This window comes from Lactuca serriola, chromosome 1, assembly GCF_051521515.1.
Source record: "Lactuca serriola cultivar US96UC23 chromosome 1, Lser_US96UC23_V15, whole genome shotgun sequence".
In the NCBI taxonomy this organism is placed as follows: Eukaryota; Viridiplantae; Streptophyta; class Magnoliopsida; order Asterales; family Asteraceae; genus Lactuca; species Lactuca serriola.
Genome location: NC_136408.1, coordinates 57,167,246 through 57,193,967, shown reverse-complemented (window position 1 = coordinate 57,193,967; position 26,722 = coordinate 57,167,246). Strand labels below are relative to the sequence as shown.

At 37.0% G+C, this 26,722-nt stretch overlaps 2 protein-coding genes across 2 annotated transcripts; both read right to left on the bottom strand.

Annotated features, from left to right (window-relative positions):
- Positions 1-411: 411 nt before the first annotated feature.
- Positions 412-1,820, bottom strand: LOC145055450 (uncharacterized). Its single transcript, XM_079003780.1, has 2 exons — positions 1,217-1,820; positions 412-1,145 (listed from the first exon to the last, which is right to left on the bottom strand). Exons 1-2 carry the CDS (start codon positions 1,818-1,820, stop codon positions 412-414), a joined length of 1,338 nt encoding a protein of 445 aa, XP_078859906.1.
- Positions 1,821-19,432: 17,612 nt separating this feature from the next.
- On the bottom strand, positions 19,433-26,239 carry LOC145055441 (uncharacterized). Its single transcript, XM_079003768.1, has 8 exons — positions 24,139-26,239; positions 21,713-21,800; positions 21,390-21,609; positions 21,127-21,234; positions 20,592-20,688; positions 19,890-19,972; positions 19,569-19,679; positions 19,433-19,465 (listed from the first exon to the last, which is right to left on the bottom strand). The coding sequence occupies exons 1-8, from the start codon at positions 26,237-26,239 to the stop codon at positions 19,433-19,435; spliced, it is 2,841 nt and encodes a 946-aa protein (XP_078859894.1).
- Positions 26,240-26,722: the final 483 nt, after the last annotated feature.

The following is a 26,722-nucleotide window of genomic DNA, read 5'->3' as shown; positions in this document are numbered from 1 at the left end:
AAAGCAAGCACATAGCAGATCTGCGATTATGGTTGATATCCACTCAAAAAGATCCTCATCTGTTGGCCAATTTTCTTGCCCATTGCAGTGAAGCAATATGGTTTGGCTGATCTTGTACATACAACTTGCAGCAATGAACTTACAAAGTGAATGATCCAGACTTACATTTTTCCTTGTCTTGAACTGTATCACAATTTTTGCTGCTTCATCACCCAACCATTGGAGAATCTCCTTTGGCGTTTTTCCTTTACGAGCCTTATTTTGAAGATCAATTTGTAGCCACCTGCAGTATACTTCAACGTCGGTCCACACACGTCTTGCTGCTTTTTTTGCCTTTACCAATTCATCGTTTGCATTGAGGCTTTCTTCAATATGTGTTACAAACTCGAGACCTTCCCTCATACTAGCAAGTTATCCCTGCACATGAAAGTTTGCTTTAGGAAGTGAAAGGGCAATGGCAGTTAATGTTACTGCTACTAGGCTCCAGCAGCTCTGGATTTCTTCTGAATGTAAAGGTGGGACTTGCTCATTGTCGAACTCTATTACTCCATAGAATCCTGTAGATTTCTTGAGAAGCGTCATAAGATTATCCGGCTCTTTCTTTTCAGACTCATGAAGAAGTCGAGTCATAGAATTGAGCATGTTTCTTAATATTTTCTTTGAAAGCTTTGCCTTCACTTCAATTTGTAGGACATAACCAACATATTCTTCCATCTCTGATCTCATATGGATGTTAGATTCATCTGCTTCTTCTTTAAAGCTTCTCAACAATGACTTGCAGAAATAGTAAGTACAAGATAGGAAGATCAGAAAAGTTATGGGAATGAGGCATATTGTGTTGCATATAACCACAACCATTATCTTAACTGCAATGAAAATGTTCAAGATCATGTTTTTGATGTTATGGAAAACCATTTTGCAATGGCGTCCTAGGATATGTGAAGAGACATGGCTACTTTTCCACATCTGAAGCCTTTGGATCCGTTGCTTCTCCACTCGGAACACATTTAGATGATTCTTGCTCAATTCCTGTGAGAGTTTGAAATGACTGGTGGCAGTCAAACATCTAAATATTGGTGCTATACTACCTACTGTTGCCCCAAGTAATTGCAAGATAAGAATTACATCAATTGACCACTTATAATCTGAAAATATATATTTTCCATAAGAAAATATGAGGTATCAGAAAACAGGATAATGAAAAGAGTAAATGAACTGCAAGCAATGAATGAGCATAGAACCCCAAAAGCAGAAGAAACCGGTGAACAAGCAATTGCAAATTGGGGGTTACCAGTCTCAGCCATCATCCAATACTTCTTAGCATAAATTATGAGTGCCTTGGAGGAGAAGTTTATCTCCTGATGATTTGAAACCAGTCCCTGCAACTCCTTGTACTGGTGTTGTAAAATTCTTCTAGTTTCTGGAACTGTCAAAGCTACCGAAAATGGCCATAGAAGGGAAAATATAAATATGAGCATTGGTATCATGACTGGGAAAGGCAGCATAATACTAAATTGGATCAAAACATTTACAGTGATGGTGATTATAAGAATACCCAAGGCTATTATGTTCAATAGAAGTTCCCTGTCATTCATTATCCCTAGAGAACGCAGAGAGTTAGCTAACATGGTGACCAGGAAAAGGATGCTAATCATCTTTGCCAGCATATCATGACTGCTATCAGACATGTCATCCGATAGATCCACTGGCAGCTTCATTGCTACTGCCATCAGTGTGATGGCAGCAGCATTGATAGAGAAAAATCTGCATGGAAACCATAGTTTCCATTGTCTAAAGCCTTGAAAGGCATCAGCTGCCATTGCAAGAGTGCAAACGAGAGATGCTACGCAAATATACAGTCCCACCCATGGCATGGCTTCAGTAGGAGATTTCCAACCAATTCTGCTAGACAAGAGATTTAAATGGAAAATATTTTAAGTGTTGAGCGATGTACCATTTTTTTTTTATTTTGCATACTAGCGGTTTATGTAAAATTCCCCCACCTTTCCTTATCAAGGGCTGGGCAATTGCTGATGTAATTAAGTAGGTAGTTGGCAGCCTTCTTAAAGACTTGACCCAAAGTAAAAATATTTTAAGTAATCTAACAATATTTTAATGTGTATTTGAAGAAAATAACCATAAAAAAATATTTTTAGTCCGGACCAAGAAAAAACATTTTTTTGACAAAAAATTACATTTCGGACTTAATTCTGGAACAACTTTCTGTATTCCGGTCTGAATTTCCGATTTAAAAAAAAAACACTTGTAATTTCAAGAACAAGTCCGAAATTTGATGAACAACTCCAGAATTTCAAAGAAAAATTATGTTTTTTTACTTAGGGCATCCACAATGGGGATTTAATAGGAGTTGAACGAATGATGATTAATTAGGATTGAATAGAGGTTGAATGTAACTATAATCATTATCTGAAGTGCTATACAAGAGTTCAAAATCACATTTCAGATATTATGGAAAACCTTCTTGCAATGGCGGCCGGGTATATGCGTAGGGACAGGGCTGTTTTTCCAAAGCTGAAGCCTTTGAATCCAATGCTTCTCGACTCGGAATACGTTTAGATGGTGCCTGCTCCATTTCATGGAGAGGTTGAAGTGACTGGTGGCAGTCAAACATCTGAAAATTGGTGCTATACTACCTACTATTGTCCCAATTAATTGCAAGGTAAAAATCACATTGATTGACCACTTATAATATGATTTATGGTTTTGATAACCCCAAAAGCAGAAGACACAGGTGAACAAGCAATTGCTAATTGGGGGTTACCAATCTCTGTCATTATCCAATACTTTTTAACATAACGAATGAGTCGCTTGTTGGAGAAGTTTATCTCTTGATGATTAGAATTAGAAATCAATCTGTGCAACTCCTTGTACCGTTGTTGTAAAACTCTTCTAGATGCTGAAACCATCAAGGCTACCGAAATTGACAATAGAACTAAAAGAATCAATAAAAAGAATATTGTTCCAATTACCAAATATAGAATCAATAAAGGCATTATTGAAAAACTAACTGCATATTTCCAGTAATGGTGAATATGAGGATACACAAGGCCACGGTATTCAGCAGAAGTTCCTTGTCATTCATAAGCCCTAAAGTAGGGACCAAGAACATAATGCTGACAAACTTTGCTCCAATCCCTAGTCTGTCAGAATTGTTGGTGCTTAGATTCAGTGGTAGCTTTGTTGATATTGTTATCACTGTAATCGAAACATCAATGATGGTAAAAAATCTGCATGGAAAACAGAGCTTCCGTTTTCGAAAGCCTCGGAAGACATCGGCTGCAATTGCTAGAGTGCAAACCAGAGATGCTGCACAAATATACAATCCCACCCGTGGCATGGCATCTGCAGGAGTTGTCCATGTCATCTTGCTAGACAAGAGAAAATGAAGAGTTAACTTGATCTAGCAATACAAAACCTAACTGATGCTTGATATATATACATAAAAGTTCAAGAAAGATTTTTATTTAATTTGATCAAGGAGAATATTAAAAAAACAAACTAGTGAGAAGCTAGACAGATATTTCTGGGAATCTGTTGACAAGACTTCTTATTTCAATTTTAGCTGGTTTGTGTATTTTTCGTCCCCTTTCCTTCTCAAAGTACTTGACAGGTATTGATGTATCCAGCATAATGTAGCTAAGGGCTTAGGCTTGATCAAAGATATCTGTGACCTTTTATATATATATATATATATATATATATATATATATATATAGAGAGAGAGAGAGAGAGAGAGAGAGAGAGAGAGAGAGAGAGTTAGGTTCACGTGAGACTGCCTAATTTTGTAAGACCGTGAGACACAATCCTAGCCACTCATTTTGTAGATAAAAAAAAAAAATTTAAATGCAAAATAATTAAAAATTGTCGAATTTTGTTTTTCAAATATTATTTTCGTCATTTATATTTTCCAAAAAAAAAAATTATAAAAAATACCAAAAAAATAAAAAATACATTTTTTTACATATTCTAGTAGAATATTAGAATATCTCCCTATCTAATAAATGAATAGGGTTAATCTCATTCCGTCATGTGTCAACCTATTAAATCAATAATACGTCACATGTCATTATTTTGGTTCCCTAATTTGAATTTTATTTTACAACTCATATTCATAAATACTCATAAATTCTTATATGGTAACAAAATATATCAATATTACCCACCGCACTTATCCCCCGGTTAAAGGATATTTACCAAATTTGGTTACACTTATTATGTTTACATTTTTCTTTTATAATTTCTTATTTTTTAATAATATATATTTATTTTAACAACTTAATTTTCTGATTTTATTATCAATTTTAATTTTGTAACCGTGGTTTCCACGGGTTATAAACTAGTTTTACATATATGAGAAATCTAGTAAAATATTGTAACATTCTAAAAATCACATTAGAATATTTACAGTGTAATATTATATTAGAATATTCCACGTATTAAAGTGACGAAAATAATAATTAAATTTTTTTATTCGGATTTTTCATTTTATTTTGCATTTTATAATTATTTTTAGATTTGGTCGCACGGTCTCACAAAATTAGCATGTCCCAAATGAACCTGAACCTATATATATATATATATATATATATATATATATATATATATATATATATATATATATATATATATATATATCACATGTATGTAATATTATTATGTAGTGTGATGTGGTGCGGGTTGAACCATAATTTCGTAATTAAAAACCGCACCACATAGTACGGTTTGAAAAAATTACGAACCGCAAACTGCACCACGATAGTTCTAAACCACATTATGCGGTGTGGGCGGTTTGTGCAGTTTATGTGGTTTGATGAACATCCCTAACACATGCACTTGAAATCAACCACTCAACTTTCATCTAACTTTCACCTTTCACTATAACTTTATAACCTTCTGGTAAGTCTCTAAATGCAATCAACTCCTCCAACAACAAACCCCTCATGAAAAATACTCGTCTAAACTTCGTGATTCTACACTACTACTACTGATCAATAAGATTTTATCTAGAGTCGGACTAAGAAGAATCATTGTCTTATAGAAACCCAAAAATTCTTTGAATTCAAGGGTAAGTCTCTAAAATTGTTGTTTTTGATGATCTTTTAGTGTACTGTAAAAAGAATACTACGTGGATGCTTCGTTATGCATGTCTTCTTCTTGTCATATAACAAAAATGAAAAAGTGCATGCCTTCAATTTGTACGACTATAATAACCGAAATAATCAGAGTTACAACAATGCAAGTTTTTTTTTTGGTCAAAGGAGCTCATCTAATTATGAAAGAAAGATAAATTGAGAAAAAGAGGGGATTCCTTGAAACAAATCACCTGTAGAGCCAACACCAACAACCAACTTGGAATTGTTTGTTGAATCAGTATTAGAGTTGAAGGTATATATCAGGGATGAATCCTAAGTTCACTAATTCTTTGAAGTATACAAAGCCTTCTTAAAGTCCAAAATTTTGACACAATGAATGTAAAAATTTGGTTGCCAACCATGACATCAGGAACACAATCCATCTCAGTGAAAATACTAAGAGGGTGTTTGGATAAATTAGCTTATAGCGGTAAGAGAAAGCAACTTTTTTAAAAGTGTTTGGATTAGAAATAAACAATAAGTTATAAGCAAGGGGATACTTATTAAACTTAGCTTATTTAGCTTATTCCTACAACAATAAGTTGATTTTTAGTGTTTCCTATCCAAACACTTAAACTTGATACCGGTAAGGATAAGCTATAAGCACCCTCTTTTATTCCCTATCCAAACTCCCTCTAAACAAAATCATCATAATCCTTTTTTCTTACGGTACCCACTTGCAATTACATCAAGAACTACGATCTACAGAGGTTGATTTGACTCAATAAATAAAGGCCTTTTTGATGAAATTTTGTGATTCTTGAACATTTCTGTGACATCCCCAAAATCACGGCCATAAAAGACCGGTTTGTTTATGCTTTGTTTAAAAATCAGAGTTACATTTTAAATGAAAGTGTTGCGGAATTTTTCCCAAAACAAAAATATGATAAAGATTTATCAAAAGCATTTCCATAGAAATGTATTTCATTAAAAGACTCGGGATGTCATGTTCGTATAGATCAAAAGCAAAAACAGTACAATATAAGCCTTACTACATTATTTCATATCTACAGGCCTATATCCGTAATCCCTCGTCCAAAACATCACACCTATGCTCATGCGCCACTACCTGTAATACATAAAACTGAGTGGGTCAGGCTTGGGAGCCTGGTGAGCACATAGGGTTTTCAACCCACAATAAATAAGTTTATTAATTTCATCGATCAACAATAACCCGATTACCCGTTCCCGTTATCCTCACTTTACGTCCCTAAACACCTATCATAAGGGACCTAGCCTAAGGATCATCATCGGGACGGACACTACTGCTAAGGGGATTCATCAGCAATAAATGTCCTAAAGGCAACCATGTGGGGGATGGAGTACACCGGTGAACATATCGTTCACAAACACCTACAGGTTGCGAGCCTGCTAGTGTTCCACTGGACTGTCTAGAAGAGTCCGTGGTCGTCATCCATACTCCGCTAGATGACAGAATCAACAACATCAACATCGAGGCCTCTCATCATTTTATCACACATCACCTATTGCATCTACCCATGTTTTACCCCAACATTTTCGTAGATATAAAATACATATACAGTTTAAATCATTGATAACATGTATAACAACGTTCATCTAGCATAGATAGCAAGTATTCAGATAATATGCACACATAGCACGTAATTTATATAAAATACTTCATATCTATGTGTAAGTTGAAAGTAACTATGCACTCACTTGTTAAGGTGATGATTCCAAAATCGGGCAGCGCTTGCTTCTAACGATTCTATTTTCCTTCGACGAAACCTAGCATTATTATCGCTAAATTTTAGTCTAATATTTACCGTGACCAACTATTAGTCTTAGTATTATTATTATTATATAAGCGTTAAACAATATTTTCCAACCACTATGTACAGACAGGGGCCAGACATAAAACACCGGAGGGCAGGACCATTTTGGCATATAGCACTTCTGAAATCCAACAACCCTATGCGGCCCTTTAAACCAGATTCCCCGTACCGCGAGTAGTTAAAAAAAATATTATAACGACACTTATATAAGTTATAATAATAGCTCAAATATTTATTATAAGTTCATAATAACAATACTAATTTTAAATATAAGCTATATTAAAATAAGGTAAGCATAACTTACTTACAAGGGGGTTTTAGCTAGGAGTCGGGCTCTGCTCGTCGCTGACTCTTTCTAAGAAAGATTCGTGCAGCGCTTCAGTGCTCACCTTACTATACTAAGCTACAGAAAGAGAAGTCGAATCACGAGGGACCGAAATGCTCGGGGGATAAGGAGAGAAAGACTCTTGAATCAAGAGAATGGTGCAAGAAATATGAGAGCCCAAGGCTCTTATTTATACTAATTGAATTTTCAAAAACTACCCTCCATAATTACTTAATGACCTTTTAGTTATATAAACAACTAAACACCCCTCTATAATACTATTATAAATGGATTTAATGATATTTGTACTAAACTAATGTCGAAAGAACTCAACATTAGTCTTATAATGACCGCATCGTCGATACCTTTCTAATGATATATACATATGTATATATATGTGTACGTATACATGATTTATACTTTATTGTAATACGTAAATATGCTATTATAATTTGTAACTCGTTCATACGAACTCCGTTTTTGACGTTCTTTATATCCACGCGTAGGTGAAGACGTACTCTACAACTTTCGTTTAGACTCCGTCGGCTAATTTTGACTTTATTTTTAAAGTTATGTTTTTTAACAAGCCGGGACAGGATTGGTCTGTTTAAAATCTCATAACTTCTTCATACGAAGTCAGATTTGGGCGTTCTTTTTATCGATGTTCTTAGTTTAACATATTCTACGACTTTCGTTTAGATCACTAAGGCTAAATCTCGCTCTATCGTAAATTCACTATTCACGCTTCCCGGTATCGTGCCGGTTCTGTCGTGAAACTTCGACGGGTCATTACTTCTTCGTTATAACTCGGATTTCGGCGTTCCTTATATGCACGGAAACCTTGAGACATATTCTACAACTTTATGTAGAGATATCGGGATTATCTCACACTTTAATTTTGACGGTCATTTTTATTCTTTATTAATTATACATTTATAAGTAAATAATAAACACATATAATTCACATAATACTCAAATATTTCATCTTTATTACTTCAAAAAGAGTTACAAGAGTTGACCTAGACTATTACATTAACAAAAATGCTTAGCCCTGAAACCCGGGCATTACAATTCTCTCCCCCTTAGGATGATACCGTCTCGGAATCATGCATCAGCAAACAGATGTGGATAGCGACTCATCATGTCATCCTCTGTTTCCTAAGTGAGATTTGGTCCATTCGAATGTTTCCATCGGACTAGCACCAAGTCGACCATCTTGTGTCGTAACTTCTTAGTCTTGCGGTCAACAATTGCCTCAGGCTCTTCGATCAACCTTTTATTTTCATCCATCCTTAACTCTGAGATTGGAATTATGTCGGGAACATCTCCCGTGAATTTCCTCAAATAACACACATGGAAGGTGTTATGAATACCATTGAGTTCTTCGGGCAATTCCAGCTTGTAAGCTTGGTTCCCTATCTTCTGAAGAACTTTGAACGGTCCAATAAACCTTGGACTCAACTTTCCTCGTTTCCCAAATCGTATAAGTCCCTTCCACGGTGAGACTTTAAGCAAAACGGAATCCCCAACTTCGAAAGTTATCGGTCGTCTTTTCTTGTCAGCATAGCTCTTCTGACGATCCTGGGCTGCTAACATCCTTTCCCTAATCACCTTCAACTTCTCAGCAGTCTCATGGACTATCTCGGGGCCCATAAACTGCTTCTCTCCGGCTTCAAGCCAACAAGACGGCGTACGACACTTCTGCCCATACAAGGCTTGATAAGGAGCCATCTTGATGCTCGAGTGAAAACTATTGTTGTAGGAAAATTCTACCAGAGGTAAGTGCTCGTCCCAATTCCCTTGGAATTCGAGGGTACATGCTCTCAGCATATCTTCCAGCGTTTGAATCGTTCTTTCGCTCTGACCATCAGTTTGCGGATGATAAGCAGTACTCAAACACAACTTTGTACCTAACTCCTCTTGTAGACTCCTCCAAAACCTTGACGTAAAACGACTATCATGATCTGATACAATCGTAAGAGGGACACCGTGAAGTCTTACAATTTCCTTCACGTAAGCATTTACGAGCTTATCCATAGACCACTTCTCGTTGGCTGCTATGAAGTGTGCACTCTTGGTGAAACGATCCACGACTACCCAAATCATGTCGTGACCGTTCTTCGTCCTGGGCAGTTTAGTCACAAAATCCATGGTGATGTCTTCCCATTTACCCATGGGTACAGGTAAAGGTTCCAAACTCCCATACGGTTTCTGATGTTGTGCCTTAACCCTCGCACATGTTACGCACTCGGCCACATACTTCGCAACATCGAGCTTCATCGTCGACCACCAGTAGTAGGGTTTTAGGTCCCTATACATTTTAGTGCTACCGGGATGAATCGAGTACATGGTCTTGTGTGCTTCTTCCATCAGAAGATCTCTTATTCCTCCCGTCTTAGGTACCCAAATTCGATCTTGGAATACCTTCAGTCCTCGACTGTTTGTACCAAAAACTAACGTTCTTCCCAAACGTTCTTCCTTTCGGTCATTTTTCTCTAAAACTTCTTCTTGAGCTTTCCTGATACTTTCCACAATCGTCGAGACGACTTCAATTCTTAACGCTCTTGGCCTTTTCCTTTCCAGATTGACTTTCCGACTGAGAGTATCAGCAACAATATTTGCTTTACCTGGGTGGTAAAGTATCTCACAGTCGTAGTCCTTGAGAAGTTCTAGCCAGCGTCGTTGCCTCATGTTCAACTCCTTCTGATTAAAGAGATACTGGAGACTCTTATGATCAGTGAAGAGCTTGCACTTCGTGCCGTAGAGGTAATGCCTCCACATCTTTAAGGCAAAAACTACCGCTGCCAACTCCAGATCATGAGTGGGGTAGTTCTTTTCGTGCTCTTTCAATTGTCGAGATGCGTATGCTATCACCTTTTCTCTTTGGGTCAGAACAACCCAACCCGACTCCAGAAGCGTCACTATAAACCGCGAAATCTTTGACTCCATCGGGTAGAGAAAGTATCGGTGCTTCACATAACTTCTTCTTTAGCTTCTCGAATGCCTCATCGTGTTTCTCACTCCACGTATACGTAGCTCCTTTATGAGTCAAAGCTGTTAATGGAGCAGCTATCAAAGAAAAGCCTTGGATAAATCGTCGATAATATCCGGCTAATCCTAGAAAGCTTCGAATCTCCGTGGGACTCTTTGGACGTTCCCACTTCATTACAGCCTCGATCTTTGCGGGGTCAACCATTATTCCCTCCTGGTTAACAACATGAACCAAGAATTGGACTTCCCGTATCCAAAAGTCGCATTTGGAGAACTTTGCAAAAAGCTTCTCCTTCTTCAAAACTTCTAATACTTCCCGTAGATGCTTGCCATGCTCCTCTTAGCTTTTCGAGTAGATGAGAATGTCGTCGATGAACACTATCATGGATTTATCGAGGAATGGTTTACAAACCCTATTCATCAAATCCATGAATGCTGCGGGAGCATTGGTTAGCCCGAATGACATAACCAAGAACTCGTAGTGTCCATATCTCGTTCTGAATGCAGTCTTCTCAATATCCTGCTTTCTCACCTTTAGCTGATGATATCCTGACCTAAGATCGATCTTTGAGAAGTAGCTCGAACCTTGGAGCTGATCGAATAGGTCATCAATCCTCGGCAATGGATACTTGTTCTTCACCGTTGCCTTATTCAGCTCTCGGTAGTCTATACACATTCTCATACTTCCGTCCTTCTTCTTCACGAATAACACCGGAGCTCCCCAGGGTGATGAACTAGGTCGAATAAAACCGTTGTCCAACAGCTCCTGAAGTTGCGTCATGAGCTCCTTCATCTCCGTCGGTGCTAATCGGTAAGGTGCCTTTGCTATTGGTGTTGTTCCTGGTAACAAGTCTATACGAAACTCCACTTGCCTATCAGGTGGTAATCCGGGAAGATCTTCGGGAAAGATTTCCGGATAATCACACACAACCGGTATATTCTGCACCTCTTTCTTCTCCTTCTTGGCATCGATTACGAATGCCAAGTATGATGCACATCCTTTGGACAAACATTTCCTGGCTTTCATCAGGGAGATGATTCCAGAATTCACTCTGCGTTTGTCCCCATACACCATAAATGATTCTTTTCCGGGTGGGTTTACCTTTACTATCTTCTTTCGGCATTGAATCTCAGCATCGTTGGCGCTAAGCCAATCCATACCCAAAACGATGTCGAAACCGTTTAACTCTATGGGTAATAGCTCTTCGTGGAATTCGTTTCCGTTTAGGTCAATGACGATGTTCCTAATACGATTACTAACAGGTACGAATTTGCCACTGGCAACTTCTACAATCAGGGCATTATCTAGTTTTTCTACAGGCAATGCTAATTTCCCACCAAATTTATGCGACACAAAGGAGTAGTTGGCTCCGGAATCAAATAGTATATTTGCAGGCAAACCATTTACAAGAAAGGTACCTGAAGCGACGTCTGCTGCCTCCTTTGCAGCCTCGAGCATCATCTGGAAGGCTCTCGCCTTCGGCTTCGGTGGTATGTTGGGTCTTCCTGTCTCCTTCTTCTTCGGACAGTCCTTCAAAATGTGCCCTTCTTCATTGCACCCATAACAGGCTTTCTGGTTGAGGGTGCATTCATTGGCGTAGTGCCCAGGCTTTCCGCACTTGTAACAAGTGACCCCTCCGTCACACTTCCCAGAGTGCTTCTTCTTGCACTTGTCACACCACTTCGCTTCTGATCCTCCTCCCCTCGAACCAGACTTCGAGAATCTACTCTTCTTGTTGGACTTCGAGGATCCATTGAACTTCCGTTTCTCACCAACCTCAGCCCTCTCCAGACCTCTTTCCTTTTGTTGGGTCTCCACGTTCTTAGCTGCTCGAACAGCTGATTTCAGAGTGGTTGCCATCTTGACTGTTGGGCCAAAGTCAGCCGGCAGTCCGTTTGCGAATTTCTCAATTTTGGAAAGTTCGGTTGGCACTAGGTATGGAAACAACTTCATCTTTTCCGTAAATGCAGTAGCATAGTCATCGATGCTCATTCTCCCCTTCTTCAAATTTTGGAACTCATTGTTCAGATCAATCAGGTCTATCTCTGAACAGTACTGCGCCTTCAGTTGTTCCAAGAACTCATCCCATGACATTTTCAGAGCTTCTCCCCATGGCATTGTATCTGCCAATAGCTTCCACCAGCTCAAGACTCCAGTTTTCAATTGTCTCACAGCGAAGACAGTCTTCTGCTTCTCGCTGCAGTCGCAGCTCTCAAACACCATCTCCATCTCGGAGATCCAGTCCATAATCTCAACAGGCTTTGGGCTTCCTGAGAGACTTGGTGGTTTCGCACCCAAGAAATTTTTGTACATCCGCCCATCCTTGTTGTTTCTCCCTTCTGGGCCATCCTTTTGCTCACCTTGAGTCCCTACTTGACTCACTTGGCGGCTATAGTTCCCTTCCTCAGATGGCTCGGGAACTGGCTCCGTCGGTTCAACATGTATGGTAGGTTCGTCCCTATTTTCGTGGAGCATCTGTCTCATTTCTTCCCTTTGTTCAGCTAGCATAGCCTGAATCATGGCTTGAACTCCAGCCATGGTGACTGGCTCAGGTGCAACTTCTTCAACAACAGGTATTTGCTGAACCACTGGGGGTTGGTTCCTACCTCCATTTGCGTTCACGTTTCCGCTACGGGTCCTTGCCATCTTGATCTATACACCGAATATGGTGAATTTAGATCTTTATTTAGGATAGAAGTTTTAAATCGTCCTTATCACTCAGAAATGTTTACATGCTAGTTCTAATATCGTAGTCGTACGTTTAGAATCCTAAACACATAAGGTTTCCAGATCCGGTCGGCAACATACCATAGATCCGAACAATTAACAGCATATTATGCACAAAGCATTTAGCACATAAAAGCATTTTAGGCACAATTCCTAAAATAAGCTAGTGCTCACACCTCACAATCATCGCTTAGCATTCTAAGTTTAAGTCTAGAAATCCTACAAATTCCTAGTTCGCTTAAACTAATGCTCTGATACCAACTGTGACATCCCCAAAATCACGGCCATAAAAGACCGGTTTGTTTATGCTTTGTTTAAAAATCAGAGTTACATTTTAAATGAAAGTGTTGCGGAATTTTTCCCAAAACAAAAATATGATAAAGATTTATCAAAAGCATTTCCATAGAAATGTATTTCATTAAAAGACTCGGGATGTCATGTTCGTATAGATCAAAAGCAAAAACAGTACAATATAAGCCTTACTACATTATTTCATATCTACAGGCCTATATCCGTAATCCCTCGTCCAAAACATCACACCTATGCTCATGCGCCACTACCTGTAATACATAAAACTGAGTGGGTCAGGCTTGGGAGCCTGGTGAGCACATAGGGTTTTCAACCCACAATAAATAAGTTTATTAATTTCATCGATCAACAATAACCCGATTACCCGTTCCCGTTATCCTCACTTTACGTCCCTAAACACCTATCATAAGGGACCTAGCCTAAGGATCATCATCGGGACGGACACTACTGCTAAGGGGATTCATCAGCAATAAATGTCCTAAAGGCAACCATGTGGGGGATGGAGTACACCGGTGAACATATCGTTCACAAACACCTACAGGTTGCGAGCCTGCTAGTGTTCCACTGGACTGTCTATAAGAGTCCGTGGTCGTCATCCATACTCCGCTAGATGACAGAATCAACAACATCAACATCGAGGCCTCTCATCATTTTATCACACATCACCTATTGCATCTACCCATGTTTTACCCCAACATTTTCGTAGATATAAAATACATATACAGTTTAAATCATTGATAACATGTATAACAACGTTCATCTAGCATAGATAGCAAGTATTCAGATAATATGCACACATAGCACGTAATTTATATAAAATACTTCATATCTATGTGTAAGTTGAAAGTAACTATGCACTCACTTGTTAAGGTGATGATTCCAAAATCGGGCAGCGCTTGCTTCTAACGATTCTATTTTCCTTCGACGAAACCTAGCATTATTATCGCTAAATTTTAGTCTAATATTTACCGTGACCAACTATTAGTCTTAGTATTATTATTATTATATAAGCGTTAAACAATATTTTCCAACCACTATGTACAGACAGGGGCCAGACATAAAACACCGGAGGGCAGGACCATTTTGGCATATAGCACTTCTGAAATCCAACAACCCTATGCGGCCCTTTAAACCAGATTCCCCGTACCGCGAGTAGTTAAAAAAAATATTATAACGACACTTATATAAGTTATAATAATAGCTCAAATATTTATTATAAGTTCATAATAACAATACTAATTTTAAATATAAGCTATATTAAAATAAGGTAAGCATAACTTACTTACAAGGGGGTTTTAGCTAGGAGTCGGGCTCTGCTCGTCGCTGACTCTTTCTAAGAAAGATTCGTGCAGCGCTTCAGTGCTCACCTTACTATACTAAGCTACAGAAAGAGAAGTCGAATCACGAGGGACCGAAATGCTCGGGGGATAAGGAGAGAAAGACTCTTGAATCAAGAGAATGGTGCAAGAAATATGAGAGCCCAAGGCTCTTATTTATACTAATTGAATTTTCAAAAACTACCCTCCATAATTACTTAATGACCTTTTAGTTATATAAACAACTAAACACCCCTCTATAATACTATTATAAATGGATTTAATGATATTTGTACTAAACTAATGTCGAAAGAACTCAACATTAGTCTTATAATGACCGCATCGTCGATACCTTTCTAATGATATATACATATGTATATATATGTGTACGTATACATGATTTATACTTTATTTTAATACGTAAATATGCTATTATAATTTGTAACTCGTTCATACGAACTCCGTTTTTGACGTTCTTTATATCCACGCGTAGGTGAAGACGTACTCTACAACTTTCGTTTAGACTCCGTCGGCTAATTTTGACTTTATTTTTAAAGTTATATTTTTTAACAAGCCGGGACAGGATTGGTCTGTTTAAAATCTCATAATTTCTTCATACGAAGTCAGATTTGGGCGTTCTTTTTATCGATGTTCTTAGTTTAACATATTCTACGACTTTCGTTTAGATCACTAAGGCTAAATCTCGCTCTATCGTAAATTCACTATTCACGCTTCCCGGTATCGTGCCGGTTCTGTCGTGAAACTTTGACGGGTCATAACTTCTTCGTTATAACTCGGATTTCGGCGTTCCTTATATGCACGGAAACCTTGAGACATATTCTACAACTTTATGTAGAGATATCGGGATTATCTCACACTTTAATTTTGACGCTCATTTTTATTCTTTATTAATTATACATTTATAATTAAATAATAAACACATATAATTCACATAATACTCAAATATTTCATCTTTATTACTTCAAAAAGAGTTACAAGAGTTGACCTAGACTATTACATTGACAAAAATGCTTAGCCCTGAAACCCGAGCGTTACAATTTCCCTCTCTCCATAGTGCTTGAATGACATTCTTATAAGTGCTATATTTTTCTGCTATACCCATCACAACTCTCCACTAATTTATGCTCATACTCTTCCAATATTTTAACTAACACTTTCTACACTCTAAAACAAGAGATGAGAAGAAAGAAGAAAATTGCACAAAGATGGTTCATGAACGATATGACGTGGGATTTATGGCACTAGCAAATCACCAATCGTTGGAGTTAGGGTAAATTACCTGAATGGTCCTTATGGTTTGAGGTAATTTCTTCTTTTGGTCCCTAACTATTTTTTTAACGCAGACAATCCTAACTACATACTTTTGTTGCGTTTTGGGTCCTTACCATATGTAAATTGACTATGTTACCCTCATCAAAATTTAATATTTTTATTTAGGGTAAATTACACGAATGGTCCTTGTGGTTTGGGGTAATCTGCGCGTTTGGTCCCTAAGACTTTTTTCTAATTGGGAAGGCCCTCAAACATTATTTTGTTGTGTCTTTGTCTTTCGTCCCTATTAAATATAAAAAGACTATTTTGCCCTTAATATAGATTTTTGATTTTCTTTTATTTATTTATTGTTTTAAAATAAATAAAAAACGATCGGCCACCACTAGTTAAACCCAGCATCCCACCCACACATTATGTGTTCAAAGATCCAACCACCACACCAAAATCATAAGTGTTCAATAGTCACCATCAATCACTGCCGTTCACCGTCGTCAACCACCACCGGTCACCGCCTACAAATCATATCCAAAGTTGAAATTAAACCTTAAACCTAAAACCAAATTTCATATATGAAAAATCCGAAGTCAAACCTTAAACCTCAAAGTTGAAATCAAAACCACATGTGAAATCAAACATCAAAAACATATTTGAAATCAAACCTCGTATTCAAAACCTTAGGAAACTTAAAAAAGAAACCCAGATTCTAAACTCACATGTGAATCCGCTACTGAAATCAAATCAAGATGTTTATGCCTAACTGAATTCCTGATTAGAAATCCAAAAACATCAGGTGAAGAAATTAGGTGAAGATTTACTTCCGACGAACCTCAAATTAAACTTCAGAAACAACATAGGTGATGAAATCGAAATCAAAATCCTCCCAGGTTGATCTTTTGCGAAGAAATTGAAACGAGGTTTCTGAAGTGACCAACAATTTCTGGATCACATTGATTTTTGAATAATGTTTGAATAGTTAGGGGATGCAACAATGACGGTGTGGTGGTTTCGATTCCCATCATCGATGGTGGTGCTGCTCCGATTCACGATTTTTTTGCAAAGGTTGTTGTGCTCCGGTGGGTTAATGTGGCGCTGGTGGTAAATAAATGAGGTTTTCGTCAGTGTGTGGGGATTTCTCTCGCTGGCGATGTTGTTTTAAGTAGCGGTGATACAGGGATTGAGCATGTGACGATCGATCTACCTTTTTCTTTTCTTCTTTCTACCCATTTGCGTCTTGTAGCCACCACAAGCACCGGTTACCACCCCTTTCTCTGAATCGAACAGAGAAGAGAAAAAGAGAGGAAGAAACCTTACATGGTAGCAACGCTCATCGGAGAAGTGGTGAGTTTTGGTAATGTGAGAGCGTAAATGAAAGGGTGGATGGGGGATAAAACGAGGATTGGTGGGTGGTGGGGGGGGGGGGATTCTTTTGTTTCTTTTTTTTAATTAAAATGGATGAATAAGTAATCAAAAATCAAAAAATATTAAGGGTAAAATAGTCATTTTATGTTTCATAGGGACCAAACATGTAACAAAAATACATTCTAGGGGTCTTTCGAAATAAAAAGAAGTCTTAGGGACCAAACATATAGATTATCCCAAACCATAGGGACCATTCATATAGTTTACCCTTTTATCCAGTTAAATAAATGTTTAATTAGAAATAACATTGGGTCGACCATCCACCCTTCACCCCGACATGTTTGAAAGCGGGAGTTCTCTCGTCTCTCATATCATCTCCATACATAGCACTAAAAAGAAACCGACTCGAAATCCAGTTAGCCGCCGCTGGAAAGCACCCTCACAGCCAGAAAAATATACATACCTTAATGCGACTCCATTTCTCCCATTTTCCCAATCTTTCCACTGTTCCACAGCAGAGCATCACCATCGACAAACTTTTTTCGAAATTCCATGAACACGAGTCATCATGTTCGAAATCCCATTTCATCACCATCAAAATCCACATCCACCGTTGTCGGAATACTAACATGTGATGACTAGATTTTGATTTTGATTTCTTTTTCTTTACGTGAGGTTGGTTTAATATAAGGTACATAGCTGGTCAAAATCAAATAAACACTTATCACCACCACTACCTAAGATTATCCTCATTAGTAACCCAACCCAACCCAATTTGTTTATAAAAAAATAATCTCTTTCCTCCACTTATACAACCTAACCCAATCCAATTATTCACACTCATTAGCAATCAAAACCAATCCAATTTTATATTAAAAAGTATATAAAAATATATATTAATACTGATTTTTTTTTGTAGAGAAAAATAAATGATATATTTCAGTATATTTTATTTGATTTTTTACCAAGTATAAAATATAGTTATTAACTAAATTAGATTTAAATATAAAAGTTAATTTAAGTCCACAGGAACACTTCGCAACATAAATAAATAAAAATGCAAAAACGTTTTGGTGAACGGCTCGTTGGGGCAGCTAGATCACGGGCAACTAGATCACCAACACTACTACAAAAATACCCTTTAGTGACATGCATAGTGTGTCATAAAATGCACAGACGAAGGAAGGCCCTGTCATAAAGGAAGACGACACACATTTGTGTGCCATAACCTTACGACACACATTTATGACATGCATAGATGACACACAATGCGTATCAAGGAAGCCTCTGCCATAAAGGAAGAGGACACGCATTTGCATGTCGTAACCTTATGACACGCATTTACGACACACATTGTGTGTCATAATTTTAAATGTTTTAAAAAAAATATATTTTTTAAAAATATATATTTTTTATAAGTTTACTAATTTTCAAATTAAATTACAATTAATGTCTCATAACACAACATAAAATACATTATAGAATAAAAAAATATATTTCAAACAATAAATGTACCAACATTCATTAATTTAATCTACTTTGTGTTTCATACAAAAGATCTATTTCATACAATAAATGTATCATCAAAAGAAACCATTGCCTTACGCAACCTAGGAAGAGCATAAGATAATAAACCGGCCTTATGTATCTTATCTTTAAATAAGTGAATCTTTCTTGACATTTTTAGCTAGGCATGAGCATGGGCATGGGCATGGATATGGGCATGGGCATGGGCATGAGCATGGGCATAGGCATAGGCATACACATACACATATGCATGGGCATCAGTATAGGCATGGGCATGGGCATAGGACTAAGCATGAGCATAGACATAGGCATAGGCATAGACATTTTTAGCAGCTTCCATGGCTTCTTCCATTTCCTTTATTAGCAGCTTCCATCATCAATAGTATAACTAACAATTGAAATAAAGAATGAAACTCTTTTATATCTACAAAAAACTTGAAGAAAACAAAAAATATTTAATGTTTATATATAACAAGAACATATTGAATGCAGAAATAACAAGAGCCAATAGGAAGTCATTTTCTATTCCCTTATCAGTATGTGATGATTGGGGCTGTTGATTTCCTCTGAAACAGTTTTGCCCATTTTGAAAATGGGGCAAGAAGAACTTGCAACAATTAAGCATCTGATTATGATTAAAGTAGATACCATTTTAACAAAAGAGTTGCCTTTATGCAACAACAATATCAATATCATAACATTGAAAGATCATATGTAATTTTAGTGTAGATTATAATATAACTATCCAAGAAAAGCTAACAGCTATGGCACCTTCTTTATATGAATGTTAGTAGTCATGGAATCTGCATTGTATGGCAATTTTTTATCAGGGATTGTGAACAAATCTTCATAATACACATCCAAGATTTTAGCCAAGCATACCTGAAAATATAACTAAGTTATATCTTGCATTTATCCCAATATAAATATACATAAAATAAAGGAAGAACTAGAAAATCCCTTTTGATGCTTTTAAGGGCAGAAATGGAAATCACTTCTGCAAGCTTGGATATGGCTTGTACATCTTGAGGAACCGAAGGTGAAGGAAGTAGGGACATGGGAAAGGATTGTTATACCCTTCTGTTTAGATACCTCTTTGGATTGAGAGTAGGAGAAAAGAGAAAGGTGTTGAACCTCTCTTTGATTTGCAAGATCTTTCAAATTTCTTGTTGTTCCTGGTGTAAACAAGACAAAAGATTAAAAAATTTGGGTCAATAGTGACAGAGAGCTAAAAATAGGTAAATTATATTAAAGTATTTAAGCCGGTTCACAAAATAATAAAAAGATAATAGATGATAAGTTTTCATGATGAAAGAAAAAGAATCATAACTAACCTGGTTAACAAATCCTAAGCTACCTCTCATGTTTTGAAGTGAGATCTCAGCAATGTATACAAGAACCTATAGATCATATGTAAATTTGCCTACCAGGAAGAAGTACATCAACTCGTACAACTAAAGCACCAATGGCTCTAAGGGCAGAAGGGTCATATGAAATAATAGCATAGTTATGAACAGGGTGAAGAATCTTATCGGGAAAGTCTCCTTAAGCCAACCACCAGGAAGTCTCCTTAAGCCAGCCACCATGAAGTTCAAATGCAAGAACAAAACTAGTTCTCTGTATGACAATTGACAAATGGTGATTTAGTCAATACCTTAGGATGACAAAGGGTAATTTAGTCAATAAAAAAGGATACATAATTGAACTTAAAAGACACACCCACCCCTATGTCAGCCATAACACGGTGATCACCACCAACATACGCTGATTTCGGCTCCTCAACCTAAGTGCCACTTGGCAAATCAGAGAGAAGATGCTTTGCATATTTCAATAGTTCCTCATGTTCAACTCCTGATGCATCAAGTACCATGCAAGGAGTTGTATAGTTTGCCTAATAATTTCCAAACAACATTTTCTTTCAAGAACAAAATCCACATGGAATCAATAAAAAGGATGATTGTAATACTAATAGCAGATACTCTAGTTGTTAAATGCATAAAATAACAACTTAATTTCATTTATTTGTGTGTTATAGCATCCTGTATTAATTTCTTTATAGTTTCTAGTTTATAGAACACCATTGTGCTTTGAAAAATCTAACTAATGATCAATGATGACATTCTTATTTCAACTTTTTTCTTATTGGGACATTGTACTTTAAAAAATCTAAATATGCAAATTGATTTGTGTTTATTTGACATTGCTATAACATGGTAGATTTTTTAAAGTATAGTGAAAGTAGGATGCTATGGTAAACAAATCAATGAAAATACAATGTTATTTCTTATTTTCTTGCATGTAACCATAAAATATAAGGTGTGAGACTCACAACTACAAAATCCTCCAAAAGTGTATTGTTTATTCTGTTGATTAACCCTTCTGAAGTAAGAAGAGGATTGTTGGCATATTCAACAATCTCAACCTTCACCTTCTCAATCTGTATAAATAATAAATAAAAGTAATGTTTTTAATCATAAAATATGTAAAAGACAACTTTCAAAAAGATAAATGACAAGAAATAAAGTGAAAAGTAAACAAGTAAACAAGCACATGTTCTTTGACCTCCCAATACAATAAATCTTGATTTCTTACAGAGTCAACAAGTAGCTCCACAATTTGAGGAACATAACTCCTCAAATCATCATAAGAGTAACCCATTTGTTCCCTTGAAGCAGAAGCTATCACATTGCCACCAATTTCCTCCACTTCATGCACAACACGCAAGTGGCTCCTATTAAGTGTGATTTTGAAGGCCATACGTTCAAGAACATGTGTAGCTCCATATGTAGCAAGTGTTTCGTAAATTGAGCCACTATTAACATACAAGCCAATAGAGCAAACTAGTAAAAAGCTAGGACTTAATCGGGAAAGAAAGTCAAAAGGAAACACCTAACACGTCTGATGTTTAGTATCACCAACACCATAGCCTTCCAATAATCTTTATAACCTTGGATTTGCTCTTCACATGATAATAGTAGAAGAGTGTCAAATTTGAATCCAAAACTGAACAAAAGTAATTAAGATTTTCATTAAACCACAAAATTATGGTCGCTTATGGCTAAAACATTAGAAAACAGGTATGATTACTACCTTTCTCTAAAATTTCCCTGATGTTGAAATGGGGATCGATGACCAAATCAGGGTCAAAATCACACCTTCGATGAAGTTGTAGTGGAGATGTTGATTCGAGCCATATATATCGCACTAAAATGGTAGGGGTTATCGATTAATAATGTTATACTATGAGGGTGAAAGTGAATGGGAATAATGAGAGGGGAAAAACATTTTTAGTGTAATATACAGAAGATTCATTCGAGGCCTAGAAGATGGTCAGAGATACTTGGTGGTGCGAGATCGAAGGTTTGGTGGTGGTGCGATGTTGGTGTGGGAGAAAGGAAGAGTAGCCACTGTTGATCGAAGGTTTATGGGTACTTGACAAAGAGAAAGAAGAGTGATTGTGATATTAGCAGGGATTTTTCAGTATTCTAGTGTCAGAAAGAGAGAGACAACCGAGGAGAGAAGAGAAAAGATTGAGGAGGTAGAAAGATGGATAGAAGGTAGAGTTGAATACAGCAACTTTTAAAATTTTTTAGGATTTCATTTTCCCCCGTTAGTTACTAAAGATGAAGATGCGTGCGTTTCATTAAAAAAAATAGAAAACAACATGATTTCACGACACACTTTTTATGATAGGTGCCCTCCATGTTTTTTTTTTTGTTATGACACTAATTTTAGGGCACACAAAAATGTGCATCCTAAATCCTTCAAATTTTGGGAGAGCTTACATTATTTTTAGGGCACACACTTTTGCGTATCATAGAACAGTGTGTGTCATGGTTCGCATGTCATTAAAGGTTATTTTTCTAGTTGTGCAATGGGATAGTCTAATATTTCTTCACCCGAGGTTCATCGGTGACGAGTGATATGAAACTGAAACCTGACCGAGGTTTAATCGGAGACTCCTGCTGCCGAGATCTCCCTCTCCTCACATGGGTTATTTGTGTCTGGGTTCAAGGATTCGACTTTCAAGGATACTCAGTTGAGGTTTTTTTGTTGAGGGTCTAGAAGTAAATGGGAATAGTATTGTGATGACGCCAAGAAGATATGGCGTGACAGGCGACAAGATGTGGCAGCGCTGAGGGGGTTGCCTTAGGTTTGATGAGTACCGAAGCAGTGACGGTTGTGGACGAACATTCATTGCATGACGGTAGTGATCAGAGAGATCTTTTCTGCAGCACAGCCGCTAAAAACCACGATCTAGGGTTTTAATTTCACGATGTTGGCTTTAGGAATGGTCGATGGTCCGGTAATGATGGTTTCCGTCGGCGATGATTCGTCTGTCATATCTAGGGAAGAAAGAGAGAAGCAGTAGAAAGGGAGGAAGGAGATGCAGCTCGATGTTGAAGATGTTGAAGATGAAATAGAGAGGGAACCGAAGGAAGTGGGTTTTGGTGGGGCCCACATGAATTTTTCATCATATAAATTTTTCTAAACAACAATTAAATTAAATAATATATAATTCTAGAAATAAAATTGTAAGGGTAAAACTGTTTTTTTATCTTTAGTAGAGACCAAATATTCAAGAAAACAAATCCGTGTTAAAAAAAAATTAGTTAAAGATCAAATGAGCATATTACTGCAAACCACAGGGGACGTGTAATTTTCTTTCTGCTGATCTACCATGTTTTCTGCTCTACCATTTTATGTTCCCATGTTCCTTAATCCTTATCTTCTTCCTTTTGAATCTCCTTGTAAAACCGTGGGGTTCTCTTAGCTACAACCTACAGGCCGGTTGGATGTATTTATCTTCAATACACATACTTTCTAACTTGGGGTCATAAAATCTTCTGGGTGTCATTGTAGGTACTAGGTATACCTTCGGGGAGGTGCTTAATGAAAACTAAAACTTTTTATTAAGTTTATAATTCTTAAATTAAAAGTTTATGAGAAGTTGACATTCACAATATATATATATATATATATATATATATATATATATATATATATATATATATATATATATATATATATATATATATATATATATATATATATATATATATATATATATATATAAACCACAATTTCTTTTTTCAAGAAAGAAAGAGTAAAACAAAAAGATACGATCCTAAGAAACTTGAAATCAACAAGATTTCATGCTAATACCACTATTGAGATTTGTAACACTAATAATGAGTAAATTCTGGATATGCTAAATCCTAAGGACCCTCATTTTATTTCTTGAGTACACAGTTAATAGATACACACACTTGTTATATAATAGTTACTACGAAAGATGCATTAGAACTTGAAGAAGCTGGTTGAATCCTTGCTGAATTACCGTTGGGTATCTGACTCTTAGATAATGCATGCCACTTATCAATATACCCCATTGACTCCATGTCTAAGTTGGGAAGTTGGTGTTTTTTAAGCAATTTCAGGATCTTTTTGGATCTACCAAGAAGCTGAGCTGCAATTTGAATGCTCTCTTCCCTTTTCTCTATTGCATCCTCGTGGCACTTCATAGTTATGACACGTGGTAAGCTGGTAAAGCAAGCACATAGCAGATCTGCAATAATGGTTGATATAAACTCAAACAGTTCCTCATCTGTTGGCCAATTTTCTTGCTCATTGCAATGAAGCAGTATGGTTTGACTGATTCTATACATGGAACTCGCAGCAATGAACTTATGAAGTGAGTGATCCAGACTTACATTTTTCCTTATCTTAAACTGTATCACAATTTTCGCAGCTTCATCACCCAACCATTGAAGAGTCTCCTTTGAAGTTTTTCCATTTCTAGCAGTCTTTTGAAGATCAATTTGTAGCCACTTGCAGTATACTTCAACGTCTGTCCACACACGTCTTGCTGCTTTTCTTGCCTTTACCAACTCATCATTTGCATTGAGGCTTTCTTCCATATGTTTTACAAATTGGAGACCTTCCCTCATACTTGAAAGTAACCCCTTGACATGGCAGTTTGCAATTTTGGGGAGTGCAAGGGCAATGGCAGTTAGTGTCACTGCTACTAGGCTCCAGCAATTCTGGGTTTCTTCCAGATGTAAAGGTGGGACCTGTTCATTGTCGAACTCTACTACTCCGTTGAATCCTGTAGATTTCTCGAGAAGCTTCATAAGATTCCTTGAATCTTTCTTTTCAGACTCGCGAAGAAGTCGATTTATAGAGTTGAGCGCATTTCGTAATATTCTCGTTGAAAGCTTCACATCCGGATCAATCTGTAGGACATAATCACTATATTCTTCCATTTCTGATATCGCATTGCAATCAGATGCATTTGGTTCTTCTATAAACCTTTTCAAGAAATACTTGCCGAAATAGTAACAACATGAGAATAAGATAAGAAAACATCTGGGAATAAGACTTATCATGTTACATGTAACTATAATCATTATCTGAAGTGCTATACAAAAGTTCAAAATCATATTTCGGATATTATGAAAAACCTTCTTGCAATGGTGGCTTGGGATATGCGTAGGGACAGGGCTGCTTTTCCACAGCTGAAGCCTTTTTATCCAATACTTCTCGACTCGGAACACGTTTAGATGATGCATGTTCCCTTTCATGGAGAGGTTGAAATGACTGGTGGCAGTCAAACATCTGAAAATTGGTGCTATACTACCTATTATCACCCCAATTGATTGCAAGATAATAATTGCACTGATTGACCACTTATAATCTGATGCATCATTCCGAAAATTTGATTTATCAACAAACTGGTCTATCAAAATAAAAACTGAAATGGAAGCAAGGATTGAGCATAGAACCCCAAAAGCAGTAGAAACTGGTGAACAAGCAATTGCAAATTGGGGGTTACCAGTCTCTGCCATCATCCAATACTTTTTAACATATCGTATGAGTCCCTTGCTGGAGAAGTTTATATCTTGATGATTAGAAGCCAAAATGTGTAACTCTTCGTATCGTTGTTGTAAAACTCTTCTAGATGCTGAAACTGTCAAGGCTACTGAAATTGGCCATGGAATTGGTAGTATAAATAAAAGGATTATTGTGGCGATTGACAAACTCGCTGAAGCACTAATAACTTGGATCAACATATTTACAGTAATGGTGAGCATGAGGATACATAAGGCCACGGTATTCAGCAGAAGTTCCTTGTCATTCATAAGACCTAAAGATGGGAGAAAGTTGGCTAACATGATGACCAAGAAAGTGATACTCACAAACTTTGCTTCAATCTCATGTCCTGTCAAGGCACTGCTTAGATCTACGGGCAGCTTCGTTGATATTGCTATCAGTGTAATGGAAACAGAGTTGATGGTAAAAAATCTACATGGAAACCAGAGCTTCCATTGTTGAAAGCCTCGGTAGACATCGGCTGCCATTGCTAGAGTGCAAACCAGAGATGCTGCACAAATATACAATCCCACCCATGGCATAGCGTCTGTAGGTGATGTCCATGTCATCTTGCTGGACCAGAGAAAATGAAGAGTTAACTTGATTTAGCAATACAATAGCTAACTGATGCCTGATATATATACATAGTATTACATACATCGGAGTTCAAGAAATATTTTTGTTTAATCAACGAAAATATGGATGAAAGTACCAAGAAAACTAGCGAGAAGCTAGAAAGATATTTCCAGAAATCCGTGATCAGAATTCTATTTTCCATTTTTAGCCTGTTTGTGTAATTTCCATCCCCTTTACTTCTCTGGGGCTTGACAATTCTAGATGTAAGCAGGTGGTTGGAACTTGGAAGCAGGATAATTAATGTAGATAAAGTTTGACCCAAAGTAAACGCATGATGTTGCTAGAGCTTTAGTCAAAATAAATATAGTAACAGGAAGAATAACAAAACCTTATTAGTTATTAGGCCTCCTTAGAAATAGAGAGTTAATTTGAATTGACTGACTTCACCTTTTATGTTGAACACAACAGATCTGATC